Genomic DNA, 19,751 nt, shown 5'->3' with positions numbered 1-19,751 from the left:
GCACCTGGAGATCTCCTGCTATTGCAATTGATCTCCAGATGACCAAGATCAGATCCCCCAAAAGTCATGCTGCTTAACAGAGAAACTCCAAACTGAGGAGAGGGTAAAGTTTAGAATGAAAGAGAGAGCTGGGATGCTGGTGGACCTGTGAAGCAATTAAAATTAAAAGACTAATAGTGCAGCTGGCCCTGTTCCATACAAGACCCCAGACATCGGTCACCTAAAGTCCTCAGCCCCCCCCCCCTCCTTTTCCCTCCTCCTACCTAAAAGCTTTCTCACCTAACCTGACCTTTTAGCTAACTGTCACTATCAAACCTGCAGCTAGAATAGGCCCGGTAAGTTAACCATAGTGATGGGGCTGTGGTTAAAGAAAGCCAGGTGGGTGTAGGACGGAGTTTAGTTTTCCAAACTAACTTGTAACAGCAAGCTAAATGAAATGGTGCACTAAATGAAGATGTTTCCTGTGACAGAAAAAAAGATGTGTAAAGGAAAATTTCCACTGCTAAGTGCTTTGCTTGTGTGACGTGTAACCTGTAACTCGTATAAATGCTTTGTTACTGCGTAGCTCAGGGTTCAGCCATTTTTAAGCCTTTGTGCTGGCTGGACCTGACTTCAAATAAACTTTGCTTCTCCCACCTGATGTCTGGTGGCCTCCTGCTTTGGGATCAGACCCTCTTTTCATTGTGCTACACCTGGGAGTGCAAGCAAGGTGGAACTTAAATATGCATTTTTAAATACACCCAGTGTGATGTATTGACTGGACTGTTGATAATGGATGCGGAAATGGACATATTTTTAGACATCTTCTGGAAATGTTTTATATGCTTATCTGTAGGTAGACATGCCACCACTGTGGTTATGTTTTTTTCTTATGTTTCCTATTGCTCTTCTGTTTTTTGGGAGGGTTAATATTAAAAATTAATACTAGAGGAGGGGAGGCCTGATTTCATTCATTCATTCATTCATTCATTCATTCATTCAGCTTGCTATCCCGCTCTAATCCCCGGAGGGGTCTCTGAGCGGCTACAGTTACTCGTTTAACCCTAACCTATGGCCACAATTTTTTGGGGTGGGGACAATCCCGACCGACACCCAGTGGAGGGGTTTTTCTTCTCCCGGTCGGCTGCGTCAGCTTCGGTCGTCGCTCAGCTTCTGGCTCCTTGTCCTGGCGGTCCTTCGGTGGTGGAGTGGGCGGGCCCTTCTTCCAAGCTCCTGCTCGCCCTGAACCTTACCGGGTGACTTTTGCCCAGTCAGTCTCTTAGCCTCCCTCACAGGGCTGTTGTGAGGATACAAGGCAGCGTGCGAAACCACCTGCTGTGCTCTTTCGAAGAACGGCAAGATGACTATGCCCTCAGGGATTATACTAACTGAGCAAGGATGTTAACTTACGCACACAATTGACTGCAACTGGTGAAAAATAACCACCGTTTGGTGGTGCACCAAGGAAAGGAACTACTACAACCTTGTCCTCTTAGGCCCTTTGGCCACCTGCAGGGGTAAGGTTGCCAAACTCCTGGAGATTTGGAAATGGAGCCTGGGGAGGGCAGGGTCCTCTGCGGTGCACAATGCCATACAGTCCACCCTCCAAAGCATCCGTTTTCTCCAGGGCAACAGATCTTTGTAGTCTGGAGAGGAGCTGGAATTCCAGGGGATCCTTAGGTCCCACCTGGAGGATGGCATCCCTAATATACCAGGGTCACACTTAGTCCAGATTCAATGTTCCCTCTAAGATGTGGAGTCTTGTGAGCAAAAAAATCTACTTTGTGAGCTACTGGCATTAAAGTTGTGAGTGAGCAATTTGGCTAATGCATAAATTAGTTTGCTCTGGACTTTGGAGCCATCCTTCCTGGGCTAAGACAAAAATGTGTGAGCCAGGGGCTAAAAAACTGTGAGCTAGCTCACACTAACTCAGCTTAGAGGGAACATCAGAATCCTGTCCAACAACAGCATACAGAGGCCAAGGTCTTCCCCTCGCCTTTTTGCAGTTATTTGACAGCATTGCCACCAAAGGCAGCAGCAGCCTCTGCCCTATCTGATGCAGTCAGATCCTTTTTACCAGGAATTCCAAGGCTCTTGCCCCGCACATGGAGGTTTCTACCAACTGCAGTCGGGAACCGGAAGCCTAATTAAAGAACCGTCCAGACCGTGGCCGCTTGTCTAGCAGCCCTTTGCGAGGTACCGCGCAGCCATGTTTGTGCCTTTATTGTGAACAGCTATCAATCTACCTTTCCCCTTTGGGTGGCGTCCTCTTCTCCTATTGGTGGGGGCTCTGTTGGCCAATGAGAAGCGAGATCCGGGAGGAAGGCGTCTAAACCCGCATGGTGGAGTCCCGCATGATCTATTGGCATCATGGTAAGTGGAGAAGGGGCTAATAAGGCGTTTGCGGGGTACCGTGATGAGTAATTTTTATTTACCTCGTGTTGCTGCTGTAGGGTTGCATGAGCAGAGCTGCGCTCACGTTTAATTCGGAGTAGCTGCCGACGGGTACATAAATTCGGATTAGTTACCGAGGTGCGGAGGAAATGCCCCTGATCTCGTGGAATGGGTTGCAGAATGGAACCCTGAAGGGGGATGTTAAATTAATGTAGAGAAAAGCGCGGGCACGTGGCCTGGAGAGGGCAGTGGGTTGATCGTGTTGTGCATGTAGTAAAATAAATTGTGGCTTTTAAAAAAGGGGGTGCTGTTTGTGGTGTGCCTTAGGTTCGGAATCTCTTACATACATTTTGCTGCAAGAGTGTGGGATTCGCTGCCAGATGCTGTGGTGAAGGCCACAGATGGTTTTAAAAGGGTTAGACCGGTTTACCAGAGACAGATCTACCATTACGTAGTTGCCGTGGTACCGAAAGGGAACTTCCATGTTCAGAAGCAGTCAGCCTCTGAATAGCAGTGCCAGGAGGCAATATCAGGGGAAGACGTCGGCCTCTGTGCCCTGTTGTAGGACCTCCAGAGGAGCTGGTTGGCAACAGATTCAGGTGGGGTAGTCCTTTTGGTCTGAAGCAGTAGAACAAAGTTTGAGTCCAGTGGCACCTTTAAGACCAACGGAGTTTTATTCAGGGTATAAGCTTTGGTGTGCAAGCACGATGAAATATACCGTGAATAAAACTTTGATTGGCCAGAGTGTGAGACAGGATTCTAGACTAAATGGACCACTGGTCTGGTCCAGTAAGGCTTTTCTTATGTTCTTATTTGCTCCCTTTTTCTAGGATACAAATCCAAAATAGGGTGGCCAGCGTCTGTCACATGGCTGGTCATATTTAAGTCCATTTGGAACGCACGAGTTTGAACTCTGCCTAAGTCCATTGAGTTGGGGGCAGTGTCAGGATGTGTCTCTATTGGAGAAGTATGTTTCCTGGCTCCTTAGCAGATGTTTCGGGGTGTGTGAATCTATTCCCTTGGGTACAGTGTGGTGACTGAATGTCTTTGATTTATCCTGCTTGTAGAAGAGTCTTGGAGGTTCAATTCATGCTTCGGTATTCCTTTTCAGTTGCGCCGGGAGGCCCGTCAGCGGCGGGAATACCTTTTCCGCAAAGCCCAAGAGGAGAAACTCCTGGCTGTTGAGGAGAAAAAGGAAAAAATCAAGAAAGCGCTAGATGGTAACCAAAAAGTTTCTGCTGACTTAAAAACGTCTCTGTGTTTGTGTGGTTTTTTTTGGGGGGGGGGGGGCTTTAATAACCAATGCATGTGTGCAGGAATTTGCAGTGAAGGACCAGTGAGCCTCTGTGGTCCCTTACCTATGGTGCAATCGATCACATCCCCAGCTTTAGAAGCGATAGCAATATTCTTCTCCCCCCAACTGACTCTTTTTGGAAACCTATGTGCCACAGTCGAAAAGTAACACATGGGACACATCCGTCTTTCTCATAAACTGTTTGGCTTTATTTATATTCTGACCAGTCCGGCAGGTGCCAGGAGGTGTACAGCGTTGTCATCCAAGTCATATCTCTCTCTGCTGTCAGAGAACTCAGCGTTTAAATTGTGTGTGTGGATGGTTTGTCGGAACAAAGCAAGGGGAAATGTTGAAATCTTTCCCGCTAACTAGCATTTTCCTTTTATTCTCCCTCTCCCAAGATATGGCTCTCCTTCCACATAGCAGCCATCTCGCTTCACTTTCTCCTCTGCCTCCCGATTCTGAAACCACAAAGGGAGAGCTGAAAGGATGGATAAAAAGTTCTCCCTTTCTATGCTTTTTAAAAAATGTGCACCTCTCTCTCTCTCCTTCTCAATATGTACTTCTTTTATACACCACGACTTTTCCCAATGGGGACCCAAAGCAATTTGCATTGTTCTCCCAGCCTCCATTTTACCCTCACAACAAACCTGTGAGATTATGCTGAGAGTCAGGATCCCATGGCAGAGAGGGAATTAGCCTATCTTAAAGGACAGTGATAATGTTTATTCGGATAGTGTATTTGATGTGTTTTTGACCACCTGGAAGACACTCTATAAAAGCATTGTTAATAACCCCTCTGAGAATCTTGCTGAAAGCCTTGTACTCCCCCCCCCCTAAAAATCTGTAAAATTGGGCAAATGTGCGTTGGCTGGACAGAGTTCTTTCTGTGGCCTCATTTCTGTGTTCTAGAACTTTTCTTTGCTTTTTCCTTCCAGAGAACTGCCTCATCCCCACAGAACTGCGGAAGGAGGCCCTCAGACTTCAGAAGGCCATTGAATTCGAGGATGGCGGTGCAACAGGTGAGTAGGGAATGGGCTTTGAAATGGCTTCCAGAGGTCCAGTTTTGGCCCAGATGTGGAACAGCCTGCAGGCTTATCGGACGAGATGTGGGAAAGGGAGATGGGAAGGAGGAGGAAGAGATTCATCTAAGGCTCGGCAGGAAGGTCCCGGCAAGAGGGCTTTGTCTCCTCTCCCGAGCTTAGTTGGAGTCATGGCTTGGGACCCAATTCCTGTCTGGAATTCCCGGATAGTCCTTTTACCATTCCTTTCCTTTAATAGTCAACTCATTCGACCTAAGGTCTCAGATCAGGCCACAATAAATTATTTTTGTTTTTTATTACTATTGTATGTACATATTTCTGCATATTTTAAATTCTGTTTTATTTCTGAATTTGAAATTAACACTTAATTTTTTTCCCTTAACCCCATCATAAAAAAAATAAATAAATCACCTCTTCCTTCCATGTAATCACCACCAAAAAGAATTTTTGCCATGACTAAAGTAATCCTCGGATCCTCATCCTTTAATAAGAATGGTACAAACTTAGTTCTATCAACAGACACTAAATTCCTCAGGACTGGATCCAACCATTTCGTTCTATATAGGTCATACCGTGGGTGACACAAAATCCTATGATCCAATGTTTCGATCTCTCCCTGTATGCCTGGAGAGTGTGAAGTGTGTAGAATTTGGGAACAATTTTTGGTGTGCCGTCTCGCTCTTAAATGGTCACGGTCAGGAAGTCCCCATCCCACCTCAAAATCATGGGTTGACTTTTCTGTACTTTTGACGGCCTCGGAGTTCAGCCTGAATTAGAGGAGGGATGTTGGGTCTCGTGCACGTGTCCTTGAGAGTGCCTGTCTCCTTGTGGGTTTGTGATTCTTGTGTTGCTGTGGCAGGGGTGACTACGAATGTGGATGACGAGTACCGCTGGGCAGGTGTGGAGGACCCTCGCATCATGGTCACCACCTCGCGTGACCCCAGCTCCCGTCTCAAGATGTTCGCTAAAGTATGTGGAGCTGCTGCTTCCTTTCAGTGGGAGGGACGGGGAACGTCTTTGGGCGGGTGACTTGGGGGACTAGAGGGACACTTTGTGGGGCGGGGCAGGACCGATTTCCTTCTTGCAAGCTCGTACGTAGGGATCGTATTCTCATGTTGGCTGCTCCCTGAGATGAATCCCTGCCGTTTCTCTGTCCAGCTGGCAGGCCTCTGCCTCAGAAGATAAGCTTTTCCCCCCTGCATCTCCCAAAATACTAGAACTGGTGGGCATCCAGGGAACCTGATGGGCAGTAGGTTCAGGAGGGACAAAAGGAAATTCCACTTTTCACAGAGAGTGATTAAAAGGAGGAATTCACTGCCAGAGGAATAAACCGCTTTAAAAGGAGATTAGACAGATTCATGGAGGAGAAGTCTGTCAGGGCCTGCTAGCCATGCTGGCAGAGGGGAATCCCCACATTCAGAGGCACTAATCCTCTGAGAGCCAGTAGGCAACATCAGGGAAGGCCTCGGCCTCTATACCCTGTTGTTGGCCCTCCAGAGGAACTGGTTGGCCTCTGTGTGAGACAGGATGCCGGACTAGATGGACCACTGGTCTGACCCAGCAGGGCTCTTCTGATGTTCTTGTGAAGGGAAGGCCTCGGTCTCTGTGCCCTGTTGTTGGCCCTCCAGAGGAACTGGTTGGCCACTGTGTGAGACAGGATGCCGGACTAGATGGACCAGTGGTCTGACCCAGCAGGGCTCTTCTGATGTTCTTATGAGGGGAAGGCCTCGGCCTCTGTGCCCTGTTGTTGGGCCTCCAGAGCAACTGGTTGGTCACTGTGTGAGTCAGGATGCTGGATTGGACGGACTATTGGTCTGATCCAGCAGGGCTTTTCTTATGTTCCTAAGCTTGGAGGTTGCCACAGGGCTTTGCTTTTGTGGCAAGGCTCAGTCTTGGGGCATGAGGAAGTCGCTATGCCTCTGAGTGTCCTCATGGTGCCTTCTCAACTGTAGGCCCCAACACGGTGCCTGTAGGCACTGTGGCACCTGCCAACAACTTTTCTGCCACCCGCCAGCTGTTTTTAGGAAGTGGGTGGGGGCCAGGGAGGTCTTTTGCTCACTGAGGCTTCTGATTGACCATTGAGATCTATTGAGCAGTGCGGATTTGATTAAGCGTTGCTTTGGCAGCAGCTGCCACCACAGCACAAGGATCTGCACTGTTTTACTGAAGTCAAACTGCGGCGGTCATTTTGTGTCTGGCTCCACCTCCTGTGGCAACCATTTTGCGGCAGCCATTTTGTCGCTGTGTGCACCATGCCTTGTCATAATATCATAGGTGCTCTCAGGCTCCAAAAGGTTGGAACCCCCGGTCGACATCTTCCACACTGGAGGATGCGGCTCGCAGAGGCAGATGAGTGCTAAAGCTCTGAATCCCAGAGCCTAAGGCAACAGCAGGGGAAGGCCTTGGCCTCTATGTCATGTTGTTGGCCCACCAGTGGAACTGGTTGGCCGCTCTGTGAGACAGAATGCTGGACTAGATGGACCACTGGTCTGATCCAGCAGGGCTCTTCTGATGTTCTTATGCTGGCCTTGGCCTCTCTGGCCTGTTTGTTGGCCCACCAGAAGAACTGTTTAGCCTCTATGTGAGACAGGATCCTGGACTGGATGTACCACTTGTCTGACCCAGCAGGGCTCTTCTTATGAAGGGAAGGCCTCAGCCTCTCTGCCCTGTTGTTGGCTCTCCAGAGGAACTGGTTGGCCACTGGGTGAGACAGGATGATGGGCTAGATGGACCACTGGTCTGATCCAGCAGGGCTCTCCTGGTGTTCTTATGAAGGCCTGGGCCTCTCTGCCCTGTTGTTGGCTCTCCAGAGGAACTGGTTGGCCACTGGGTGAGACAGGATGATGGGCTAGATGGACCACTGGTCTGATCGAGCAGGGCTCTCCTGGTGTTCTTATGAAGGCCTGGGCCTCTCTGCCCTGTTGTTGGCTCTCCAGAGGAACTGGTTGGCCACTGGGTGAGAGGATGATGGACTAGACGGACCACTGGTCTGATCCAGCAGGGGTCTTCTGATGTTCTTGTGAAGGCCTTGGCCTCTGTGCCCTGTTGTCAGCTGTTCAGAGGAACTAGTTGGCCACTGGGTGAGACAGGATGATGGGCTAGATGTACTACTGGTCTGATCCAGCAGGGCTTTTCTGATGTTCTTGTGAAGGCCTTGGCCTCTCTGTCATGTTGTCAGCTGTTCAGAGGAACTGGATGGCGACAGGATGATGGACTAGATGGACCACTGGTCTGATCCAGCAGGGGTCTTCTGATGTTCTTGTGAAGGCCTCGGCCTCTGGGCCCTGTTGTCAGCTGTTCAGAGGAACTGGATGGCGACAGGATGATGGACTAGATGGACCACTGGTCTGATCCAGCAGGGCTCTTCTGATGTCCTTATTAGCTTGTCTCTTAATCAGCAGTGACCCTGGGTCTGGCCACTGTGGCTTCTTTGTTCCACTTGTTTGTTCTTCCCTCTTTCGATCTAGGAGCTCAAGTTGATCTTCCCGGGAGCCCAACGTATGAACCGAGGTCGGCATGAGGTGGGCGCCCTTGTCCGTGCCTGCAAAGCTAACGGAGTCACAGATCTGCTGGTGGTGCATGAGCACAGAGGGGTGCCCGGTGAGCAACCATTTGGGGAAGGGGACAGGTTGGGTGTGTTCAAGGCTAATAGCAGTAACCCCAGTGGGTGGGAAAGCTTCTGGAAAGAGTAGATATCGCTAAATGCACATGGTGGTTCTGTCTTGGCTGAGGTTGGAGAGACTGATGCAGTTTTAGTTCATTCTTTGGGTCAGCTGTGTGGGTGGGCTTAGGGGTGTGCATTCGGTTTATCTTAGCTGGAAAAACTCACTAAAAATACCTTACCGGTATTTTTCAGGTATTTTATCAGCCAGGTATTTATCCAGCTATCCGATATGACTGAGCTGCCGGATAGCTGGCGTTAAAGAGTGTTTAAAGGGACTGCAGTCTCTTTAAACTGTTTTCGGGTGACGCTACGGCTTGGAGAAGGACCACAAGCCCTTTAAATGCCTTTCCTCCCCTCCATTGGCAACAATGGGGAATGGGGGCACCTTTTTCTGGGGCCCATAGAATTGGACCCCCTTGTCCTGTCTTTTTGAAACTCAATCAGCATCACTTGTATGCAAAGCTTATGCTCCCTTCCTCCGAGGCACAGTGACCTGCTATCCTCTGGGCTGTTGTGGCTGGGTTGGCTATGCTGCAAATTTGGTGCCTCTACCTCAAAGAACAACCCCCACAAAGCCCCAGATACCCCTGAGTCAGTTCTCCATTATACCCTATGGGGACCATAGAGTATAATGGTCCCCATTGGGGATAATGGAGCCGAAAAAGTTCGGCGATCCTGAATATTAACCGAATCCGAATACTGTACTGGTATTGGGATTTGGGAATATTGGGAAATACTGATTTTTTTCAGGTTCAATATACCTGAACCTGAAAAATACCTTTGTATGTGTGTTGTTGTTGTTGTTTTGCACACCCTTAGTGGGCTTGCTTGTACAATTCGTGCAGCCATTTGCTCAGCCCGGGCTTTCTCTGCTATTTTGAGTGGTGTGTTGGACTAAGACATGGGAGACCTGGGTTCACATCCCCTCTCTGCCGTGGAAGATTGCTGAGCGACCTTGGGCCAGTCGCTCTCTCTCTCTCTCAGCCTGACCTGCCTCACAGGGTTGTTGTGAACATAAAATGGAGGAGCATGGAAGAGATGTTGAGAGCTGCTTTGGCTCCCTGTTGGGAAGATGAGTATGGGACGATTAGCTAATTAAATGCTGTTTAGACTGGCCCAGCATTGCTTCTGTGTAGAGCTTATGCTCCCTCCCTTCAGAGCTCAGTGACCTGCTACACTCTGGGTTGTCATGGCTGGGTTTGGTCATGTTGGAACGGAGCAGAACCGTTGGGTGCAGAGTTCTGACCTCATAGCAGCAGCAAGCTGACTAATAGCTGTTTTAGGCTGTAATCCTACGCAAATGTACCTGGGAGTGCTGTGCTACCAAGTTGCAGCTGACTCACGGCAACCCCTCATGGGGTTTTCAAGGCAAGAGATGAGCAGAGGCGGTTTGCCATGGCCTGCGTAGTGACTTTGGCCTTCCTTGGTGGCCTCCCATACAAGCGCTTACCAGGGATGACCCTGCTTAGCTTTTCAGAGCTGATGAGAGTGGGCTACCCTGAGTCATCCAGGTTAGGGCAGAGATGAACAGAGGTGGTTTGCTATTGCCTTCCCCTGCATAGCAACCCCATTCTTCAGTCCAAGAACAGAGATGGTTTGCTATTGCCTTCCCCTGCATAGCAACCCCATTCTTCAGTCCAAGAACAGAGGTGGTTTGCTGTTGCCTTCCCCTGTATAGCAACCCCATTCTTCAGTCCAAGAACAGAGGTGGTTTGCTGTTGCCTTCCCCTGTATAGCAACCCCATTCTTCAGTCCAAGAACAGAGGTTTGTTTGCTACTACGTTCCTCTGCATAGCAACCCCATTCTTCAGTGCAAGAACAGTGATGGTTTGCTGTTGCCTTCCTCTGCATAGCAACCCCATTCTTCAGTGCAAGAACAGTGATGGTTTGCTGTTGCCTTCCTCTGCATAGCAACCCCATTCTTCAGTCCAAGAACAGAGATGGTTTGCTGTTGCCTTCCTCTGCATAGCAACCCCATTCTTCAGTCCAAGAAAATAGATGGTTTGCTGTTGCCTTCCTCTGCATAGCAACCCCATTCTTCAGTCCAAGAACAGATGGTTTGCTGTTTCCTTCCTCTGCATAGTAACCCCATTCTTCAGTCCAAGAACAGAGATGGTTTGCTGTTTCCTTCCTCTACATAGCAACCCCATTCTTCTGTCTAAGAACAGAGATGGTTTGCTAATGCCTTCCTCTACATAGCAACTCCGATTTTCTGTCCAAGAACAGAGATAGTTTGCTATTGCCTTCCTCTGCATAGCAACCCACCCCCGTTTTCCTTGGCGGTCTCCTATCTAAGTACTAACCTTGGCCAACCCTGCTTAGTTTCTGAGCTCTAATGAGCTCAGGCTGGTCTGGGCTACTCCCATTAAATAAAGTGGGCCTTACTTCTGAGTAGACATGCGTAGGGATGTGAGTGCTTGTAGCGGTGGGTTACCTTTGGCAGCTTCTGCATTCTGGCTTTGAGGCTGGTGGCCACGGATTCGAAACCTGGCTAATCGCAGTTTTTTTTATCCTTTCAGATGGGCTCATAATCAGTCACTTACCTTTTGGCCCCACGGCTTATTTCACACTTTGCAACGTGGTGATGCGCCACGACATCCCGGACATTGGCACCATGTCCGAGGCCCACCCCCACCTCATTTTTCACAACCTCACCTCCCGGATCGGGCAGCGGGTAAGATGTACTTCAAGACAAGCTGGGAATTATTCGGAAACCGAAGTAGCTTGCCGGTGTCATCCCTTATATAAACCTTTCTTTTCTATTCCTGTTCATTTAGTTCAATGGTTTCGAACAGCCGCTGAGCGTTTATGTTTAAGCAACTAATGGAAAGCTGCCCACATGATAGGATCTCCACAACGAAATATGATAGGCAATGCTCCCTCTAAGCTGTGGCGTCTTGGGAGCAACAATTCTACTTTGTGAGCTACTGGCATGAAAGTTGTGAGCGAGCGATTTGGCTGCTGCATCAATTAGTTTGCTCTGGAGCCATCCCTTCCTTAGCAAAGACAAAAATGTGTGAGGCGGAGGCTAAAAACATGTAAGCTGGCTCACACTGACTCAGCTTAGAGGGAACACTGATGCTAGGGGTTGTCCACTTGTTTTAGAAGGTTTCCATATTTCTTCAACGGCGGCCAAAAACCTAGCAACCCTGTATGGAACCCATCCATTGACACGGCTCTGTGTCGTAGAAGTCTCAGCAGTTGGAGAAGCAGAGTCCTTATTAAGTTGGGGGGAAATCAGCTCCTGTCTCAATTTTAAAAAACTGAGGGCAGCTTAAAAGTATGTGGATGGGAGGGCGATCTGGCTGCGCCGTCCGTCACCCCATCGATCGCCAGGGTTGATTCGGCTGATCTGGCTGGCTGGGCGGGTGTCCCCTCCCTCCCTCCCCGCTCCGTGGGCGTCTCTCCTGAAGCTGCACGCTCGATGGAAGAGGACGACCATCCCAGGTAGAAGGCGTGTCCCTTATATAAATCCAGGGTATGGCTGCTTTTGGGAAGCCGTGGGTGGTTCTGGTTCCCCCATCCCCCAAAGGATGCTGTAAAGTTGGGAAAGGTGCCAGAATGGTCAGCTGACATTATCTAAGCTTTTGGAGAGTGTCTTGCCTACATAGTGGTGTAGCGGTTTGGTGTAGTGGTTAAGTGTGCCAGTTTGGTGTAGTGGTTAAGTGCGCAGACTCTAATCTGGGAGAACTGGGTTTGATTCCCCACTCCTCCGCTTGCAGCTGCTGGATGACCTTGGGCAAGCCACAGTTCTGTCAGAGCTGTCCTTGAAAGGGCAGTTCTCTGAGAGCTCTCTCAACCCCACCTACCTCACAGGGTGTCTGTTGTGGGGAGGGGAAGGGAAAGGAGTTTGTAAGCCGCTCTGAGACTCCGAGTGTCGGGCTGGGGTATGAATCCAGTTTCTTCTTCTTCCTCCTCCTCCTCCTCTTCTTCTTCATCTTCATCATCTAGCAGTAGAAAAGAGCAAGAGTCCAGTTCACTTTAAAGACTAACAGAATTTGGGACAGGGTAGGAGCTTTCATGAGTCACTGGCTGACTTCTTCAGATACTCACGAGAGCTCCTCCCCTGCCACAAATTTTGTGAGTCTTCAAGGTGCTGCTGGACTCTTGCTCTTTTCTACTGCTACAGTCAGACTAACACGGCCTCCCATCTTGATCTGTGTCAACTAGAGTCCGGCAGCCCCTTAGAATAGGTTAAAAGCATATGCAGTGCACAGTTGGTTTAGTGGTTAGCCAGTTTGGTGTAGTGGTTAAGTGCGCGGACTCTAATCTGAGAGAACCGGGTTTGATTCCCCACTCCTCCACTTGCACCTGGCTGGATGACCTTGGGCAAGCCGTAGTTCTGATAAGAGCTGTTCTTGAAAAAGAGCAGGTTCTGTCAAGAGCTCTCTTAGCCCCACCTACCTCACAGGGTGTCTGTTGTGGGGAGGGGGAGGGAAAGGAGTTTGTAAGCCACTCTGAGACACCTTTGGGTTGTGAAGGGCGGGGTATAAATCCAATCTCTTCTTCTATTCTTCTATATGGAATTTGCTGCCACCAGCTTAGGGGGAATTAAAGAAAGGTTAGAGAAATCAGTCTTGGATTGTTGTTTAGCCTCTGGGTTCAGAGAGGGGGCATCTGTGAATACCAGCCGCTGGGAGCCACCAGTTGGGGGAGTCTTTGTGCTCTGTTGGTGGGCTCCCTTGAGGCTGACCACTGTTGGAAACGGGATACTGGGCTAAACAGCCCTTGGGGTTCATTTATTTCTTATCTTTCTGTCCCACTATGTTTCCATACTGGAACTCAAAGGCAGTGTTCGTAAGACTCGCAGGTGGTCTCCTATCCGGGCACAGACCAGCCCTTGCTTTCTTTGGTTTCTTCTGCCCATTCCCTGGCTCAGTCCACTCGAGCTGCTGTTTAAATGTCGCATCTTACCTTGGACTCATAAAAAATCCTAACCATAGATGGGCATTTACTAGAGCCCGGCTTGATGTGTTACCTTCAGCAGTACTTTATGGTAGATATAACCGGACTCCCATGCACCAGAGAATTTGCTCCTGCTTGTTAGAACAGGTGGAGTCGGCTGCCCATATTTTACTCCATTGTCCTGTGTATGACGTAGAGAGACAGCAGCTGTCGATACCCCTTCTCTCACGGTTTAAACCCTTGGCTAACTACCTTACGTATGCCGAGGAATGCTTGATGAAGTTCTTAGTGGCCGATAATTATGATCCTGTCTCACGCAGTGTTGCTAAATATTGTTACTTGGTAATTGAAAAACAGAGTGTACTGTGACTTGAGCCATTAATGATGGAATTGACTGGTTTGACATTTTAGAAATTACGGTTGTAAGGATCCTGTGTTGTAGACTCTGTGTTGTACTATTTCGGTTTATTGTGCTGGTCTTATGACTGTTCTTAATAAATGTTATGGTCCCTGGAGCTGCTGGGACGTTGTGGGCTGGTGGGCGTAGGGGAGTGGGTGAGAGGAGATTCCCGGGTATGTTTCTCTGTGCCTGAATTCAGCAGAGACCATTCTTGATGTTGCTCTCAGATCCTGCAGTCTTGCAGCATTGCTGCGTTCCGCTCAGGCCAGGCTCCGCCTCCCAAATTGCCGAGAGGGCGACGGCGGCCCGGTTCTCGTCCCTCCCGGTTTTGCTTCTGAGCTTGGCGAAACGTCCTCCGCTCCGTGCTTATGCCTCCCTTTATTTCTCCCCCACCCCCTCTAGGTCACCAGCATCCTCAAATACCTTTTCCCGGTACCCAAAGAGGAGAGCAGACGGGTTATCACCTTTGCCAACCGAGATGACTACATCTCCTTTAGGTATGTGAGTCTCTGGCCGTTTCCCTGAGAGAGCGACTGGCGGGGTGGGTGGGAGTCTTCAGCCAGTGGGTGCGGTCAGACAGCGTGCTGGGAGCAATTTAAATTGCTCCGGCCCTGATGCGGTCTTTTTTAACCTGGAGAATTGCGATCACACTCACCTCCTTGCTCCGGATCGCTGCGCAGCCACATCGCTCCCCCCCCCCCTCTCTGTTTGTGCATGCACACAGGCAGCCATCTGTAGAACTAAAATTTTCGTGCGTGCGCAGAACAGTGATTTCCACTTCAACCCGACTGCTGTAACACTTCCCTTTAAACGTTTACCCCGAACATGGTCTCTGTGAGATCCCGAACTTGTCTAAATGCTAAAACTAGGCACTGTGGGGAGAAGCAGGGAGGAAGCAACTTACCCTCCCTCTTCTCCTGCCTCCTCCTGGCTGAATGAGGGCCGGAAGCGGGGCGGCCGGAAGCGGGGGGCGGGGCTTCGTCATATGCCCCGCCCCCCCGGACCTCACCCGGGGGAACTGCGATCGCCCGCGATCCCCCCGAAATGACCTCTGGCTTCAAGGAGGAGTATAGTGGTTGGAAGAGCCAGTTCTTGGCCCCACTCTAGCTAGGAGTGACAGACTGGGATCAGGCCAAACTCTTAAAGTGCCGCTGCCCCGGGAGTGTTATCGTGTCCTGCGTATCAGCCCCTTGCTTTGAGACCAGTGCCGATAGTGCTTGGTGCTGCAGCGTATGCGCAGTGTGACATTTCACTGCCGTCTGCTCCAAGCCCAGCAGTTGTATTTCCTTGGCACTGCTGTACATGTGACTTTGTATGCTGTGTGCCACACTCAAATGGCAGGGACAGCACCAACCAGGGGAGAAGGGCAGAGGCAAACGGGGTTCGTTGGAGAGCTGGAGGCATCCTAATTTGGCTCCCGTGGCCTCTTCAGATGCCCGCTCTAAGTGTGAACTCTTTCCTGGACAGGCACCATGTCTACAAGAAGACTGATCACCGGAACGTGGAGCTCAGCGAGGTTGGGCCGAGGTTTGAGATGAAACGTGAGTAACGTCCTTAAGAATGTGAAACCATCGAGTCCCAAGTTCAAGAGCCAGCTTGGAGTAGTGGTTAGGAGTGGCGGACTCTAATATGAAGAACCGGGTTCAGTTCCCTACTTCCGTGCTTGAAGCCAGCTGGGTGGCCTTGGGCAAGTCACAGCATTCTCTGCCTGAAAAGAAGCATAGCTCGCCACCCAGTGGTGCCCAAAAAAGAGCTACAGTCTCAGGCAGCCAATCAGTCCTTCGGGATCGTCCTGGCTATTCCACGCACAATGCCATGCGATAATCCCCCCCCCCCCATTTCAGTTATTCAAGGAATTCTGTATTCAAACCACCGCTTTTCCCCCTCATGGCCTCAGCCCTACTGGCTACAGTGTGGGGTTACACAAACGTGCTTCAGAGGGCCAGTCGTAAGGATTACTGAGTGCTAGATAACCGGCATAGTACTTAGAGCGTCAGACTAGAATATGGGAGACCCAGGTTCGAATTCCAACACTGCCATAGAAGCACTAAGCCTCTGAATCCCAGAGCCAGGCAGAAACATCAGGGGAAGGTCTCGGTTTCTATGCCCTGTTGTCGGCCCTCCAGGGAGCTAGTTGGCCACTGTGTGAGACAGGATGTGGGACTAAGATGGACCACTGGTCTGATCCAGCAGGGCTCTTCTCTTCCCCCTAATGTTTCTAATCTAAAATATCTAATATTTAATCAAGTTTTTGAAAAGGAAATATAAAGAAAAGAAAGGAAAAACAGGGAAAGTAGAGAAAGTGGCAATAGAGAGCAAAATAAAAAGGAGTAAGTTCCGATGTTCTCTGTGACAGACAGCCATACATTTACATGTTACAACTTTACTCTGAGATCAGATTAAAGGAATTACATCTCCTTTCCCCGTTAGTTTATTACTTTTGCCTCTTACTCTTCAGAACCACAAATCATCAATTCATTTTTTTTCGTTTTGCTCAAGAAGTCCATAAGGGGTTTCCATATAAGCATGAATTTAGAGAATGTCGTGGTGAGGATAAAATGGAGGAGATAATGACGGAAGCTGCTTTGGGTCCCTATTAGAGAGAAGGCAGGAGACAAAATTTAAGGTGGCCTCAGTACAGCCCTGCTGCAGCTGATCCGAACCCTCATTTTTGCCTTTCTGGAGTAAAAACCTGGCCCCTCATCTTAAAACTGTGTCCAGACTGTACCACTGGCTCACATGGGTACATTTAAGGAGGAGGAGGAGGAGATTGGATTTATGCCCCACCCTTCACTCAGAGTCTCAGAGCGGCTTACAAACTCCTTTCCCCTCCCCACAACAGACACCCTGTGAGGTAGGTGGGGCTGAGAGAGCTCTGACAGAAACTGCCCTTAAGAGAACAGCTCTGACAGAACTATGGCTTGCCCAAGGTCATCCAGCAGCTGCAAGTGGAGTGGGGAATCAAACCCGGTTCTCTGATATTAGAGTCCACGCACTTAACCACCACACCAAACCGGCTCTCAGTATTTTAATTTAATTTATATATTTATTTATATTTGAATTTACATCCCACCCTACCCCTCTCTGTACACAGAAAACTGGAGGCCCTTTCCCCTCAGAACTATTTATTTTTGACGTGGAGGAAGTCCCTCTGTCAGTTTCATCCCCACAGCCCTGCCAAAATTAAAAGAGAGTCATTTAAACAAGGAGCAGCCTGGCTAGCCTGGACTAGCCCAAGCCTGTCAGAGCTCCGAAGCTAAGCAGGGTCGCTCCTGGTTAGTATTTAGATGGGAGACCACCGAGGGAGACCAGGGTCTCTATGCAGAGGATGGCAACGGCAAACCACCTCTGCTCATCTCTTTGCCTCGAACACCCCATGCGGGTTGTTTGCAACTGGATGCAACTTACTGATTCATTTAACCAGACAAATGCCAACTTGCTGAATTGATGTACGGCTGAAACAGTGGGGGGGCCTCTGTGTGTGTGTGTGTGTGTGTGTGTGTGTGTGCTTCCACAGAGAAGAACCAGCCCGCGGTCTGAAAGCGTTCCTTCTCTGATTGCAGTGTATATGATCAAACTGGGAACCCTGGAGCAGGAGAGCACGGCCGACGTGGAATGGCGCTGGCATCCGTACACGCACACGGCTAAGAAGCGGAAATTCCTCAGTGTGGAATAGTCTCGTCGTGCCACATTTCTCTGCTGCACCTTATCCCCTAGACGCTGGCCGCGTATCGGGCTCTGAAGGGGACTGGATACTTGGCAGTGGAACTCTTTCCGCCCCTCCTAGGACTGGAGACCTCCATGGTTCCTTCAGCCAGTGGCTCCGCCTCTCTCCGTTTCCTCACGCGGATGATTGGACTGCCACAAAGGCCTGGCTGCTTTCTTCAGGGGAATGTTTGCTATCTTAGGGCTTCCCCGTTCAGCTTTTGAATTCGGCACCTATCAACAGGCCTGTGCTGTAACCAGCTGGATGGCTTTCAGAACTACCAGTGGGGGGGCGGGTCAGCATCAGTAGCAAAGAGGATCTTCTCACAGCCCTCCCTCCGAAGTCCCTCAGGTGTGCTTCAACTTGAACAAGGGCTACAGGGGGTACTCAGAAAAGCTTTGGAGAGGGTGGTAGCTATGGCCATTTCCCCTTCTCTCCCACGGATATTCCGTCAGGGACACCACCTTTGGGATAATAAAATGGATGGCCTTTCTCTCTCCTTGGTTCTGTTTCTGGTTTCTTAGATGCGTCCCTCGGTTCTGTGGTCACAGGAAATATCTTTTTCGTGAAAAGCAGGGGGGGGGCAGATAAAGTTCTGCTTGAACTCTGGGCAAGTGGCAGTAGATTCTGTTTGGTGGGGTGGGGAGCTATCTTTTTCCTTTGCAAACGCTTTCAAAACTGACTCACGTTCATAATTGGTCTTCCGACCTTCGGCTTCATTTCTGACGCTCGATCTCCTACGCTTGCCCCGGTCGGCGTCACTTAAGTCCATTCGGTCTTGCAGCACGGGGAATCGTTGGAATGAAGAGGCGCCTCAATTCTCCGGCAGTCCGCCATCGAAGAGGCAACCTCTTATAAGTTCCATGGCCAGGGTCCCTTCGCTGGGACCCTGGGGGAGTTAACGAGCCTGCGCACCCTCTCCTTCGGCTGGAGTGCAGCTTCACCCCCGGGAGGTCCGGGAGGTGAGTCTGCTAGTGCGCCGCCATCAGCTGGAAGTCCTAGTGCCAGTAGATTCTGGAGGGTACAGGGAGGGGGTCCCGATGTAGAAAAATGTGCACACTGGAGGGGGAAATTGTCTTTTTTGGGTGATGCAAAATGGCTGCTTTTTGGTAAGTCGGCCTATGCCCTCTTTGCGACAGAGGTTGGGGGACACAGTGTGTTAAGGCAGTGCGATCGATGTTGAAGTAACAAAGACAGGCCCTTGCTTAAATGTTTCAGTACAGTACATCGTTCCATTCGCTCGTTCCTTTCTCCCATATCCTCCCGCCAATCACTGCGATACAGGGACCTTTGGTGGTGGTCATGGACGTTCCAAACCGGAACGGATTGAAGGTGGAGGAGAAGCAGCATTCCATGTGTTATTTCCAGAAGAAAAGGAAAAGCAGGAGGAGAGGAGGTTGAGGGAGGGGGACATGATGGCTCCCTTGAAGTATCTGCAGGGCTGTCCCTCAGAGGAGGGCAGGGAGCTGTCCCTGTGGGCTGCGGAGGAGAGGACCAGGGCCAGCTCCAGCTTATTTTGCACCCTAGGCAAGGATCCCTTCTGCCCCCCCCCCCCCCCGTGCGCCTACCAATTTTAAAAAATAAATGCATTTTAGGAAGAATGAAAAACACAAATAATCAAGAAACTCCTAGAGTACGGGGCCGGGTGCAGTTTGGTGCCCCTAAGGGCCGTCCCGCTCTAGGCAATCGCCTAGTTCGCCTAGTGCGTGAGCCGGCCCTGGAGAGGACGTGCAAGCAATGCTCCCTCTTAAGCTGTGGAGTCCTGTGAGCAAAAATTCTGCTTTGTGAGCGAGCAGGTGATTTGGCCGCTGCATCAATTAGTTTGCTCTGGAGCCATCCCTTCCTGAGCGAAGGCAAAGATGTGTGAGCCGGAGGCTAAAAAAACTGTGAGCCAGCTCACACCAACTCAGCTTAGAGGGAACACTGCTCGCAAGAATGGGTTTAAACCACGGCGGGAAGATATGTTCAGCAGTGGCATCAGCTGCCTTGGGAAGTGGTGAGCTCCCCCTACCTGGCTGTCTTTTAGCAGCGGCTGGACCAACACTTGTCAGGGATGCTCTAGGCCAGTGGTGGCGAACCTATGGCACAGGGGCCAGAGGTGGCACTCAGAGCCCTCTCTGTGGGCACATGTGCCATCGCCCCAGCCAGGCCCAGACCATCATTAAAGTGTCGAATTCTCTGCCAAATAATTTTAAGTGAAGGAAAGCCTTTGGGATTGCTTTCCTTACTTTGTTTGGATCATTTTAAGTTAATGTATGAGTTGTTTTTTCTAAAGTAAAACCTCAGTATTCAGGTTAAATTGCCGTGTTGGCACTTTGCGATAAATAAGTGGGTTTTGGGTCACAGTTTGGGCACTCAGTCTCCAA

General features: G+C 50.0%; 1 protein-coding gene across 1 annotated transcript; it reads left to right on the top strand.

Annotated features, from left to right (window-relative positions):
- The first annotated feature begins 2,274 nt into the window (after positions 1 to 2,274).
- On the top strand, positions 2,275 to 17,869 carry IMP4 (IMP4 homolog, U3 small nucleolar ribonucleoprotein). The gene is made up of 9 exons (XM_015406164.1): positions 2,275 to 2,352; positions 3,485 to 3,593; positions 4,606 to 4,689; positions 5,570 to 5,679; positions 8,178 to 8,310; positions 10,894 to 11,048; positions 14,082 to 14,176; positions 15,147 to 15,220; positions 17,243 to 17,869. Exons 1-9 carry the CDS (start codon positions 2,350 to 2,352, stop codon positions 17,353 to 17,355), a joined length of 876 nt encoding a protein of 291 aa, XP_015261650.1. The 5' UTR covers positions 2,275 to 2,349; the 3' UTR covers positions 17,356 to 17,869.
- The last annotated feature ends 1,882 nt before the right edge of the window (positions 17,870 to 19,751 follow it).

The sequence above is a fragment of the Gekko japonicus genome, unplaced genomic scaffold (assembly GCF_001447785.1).
Source record: "Gekko japonicus isolate JY-2015 unplaced genomic scaffold, Gekko_japonicus_V1.1 scaffold1076, whole genome shotgun sequence".
NCBI lineage: Eukaryota > Metazoa > Chordata > Lepidosauria > Squamata > Gekkonidae > Gekko > Gekko japonicus.
Note: the sequence above shows the minus strand (reverse complement) of the source record. Positions and strands in the feature narration are given on the sequence as shown.

Coding starts and splice junctions, on each gene's coding strand:
- IMP4 (XM_015406164.1), top strand. Junction 3,594..4,605: donor AATCAAGAAAGCGCTAGATG/GTAACCAAAAAG, acceptor TTTTCCTTCCAG/AGAACTGCCTCATCCCCACA. Junction 14,177..15,146: donor GATGACTACATCTCCTTTAG/GTATGTGAGTCT, acceptor TTTCCTGGACAG/GCACCATGTCTACAAGAAGA.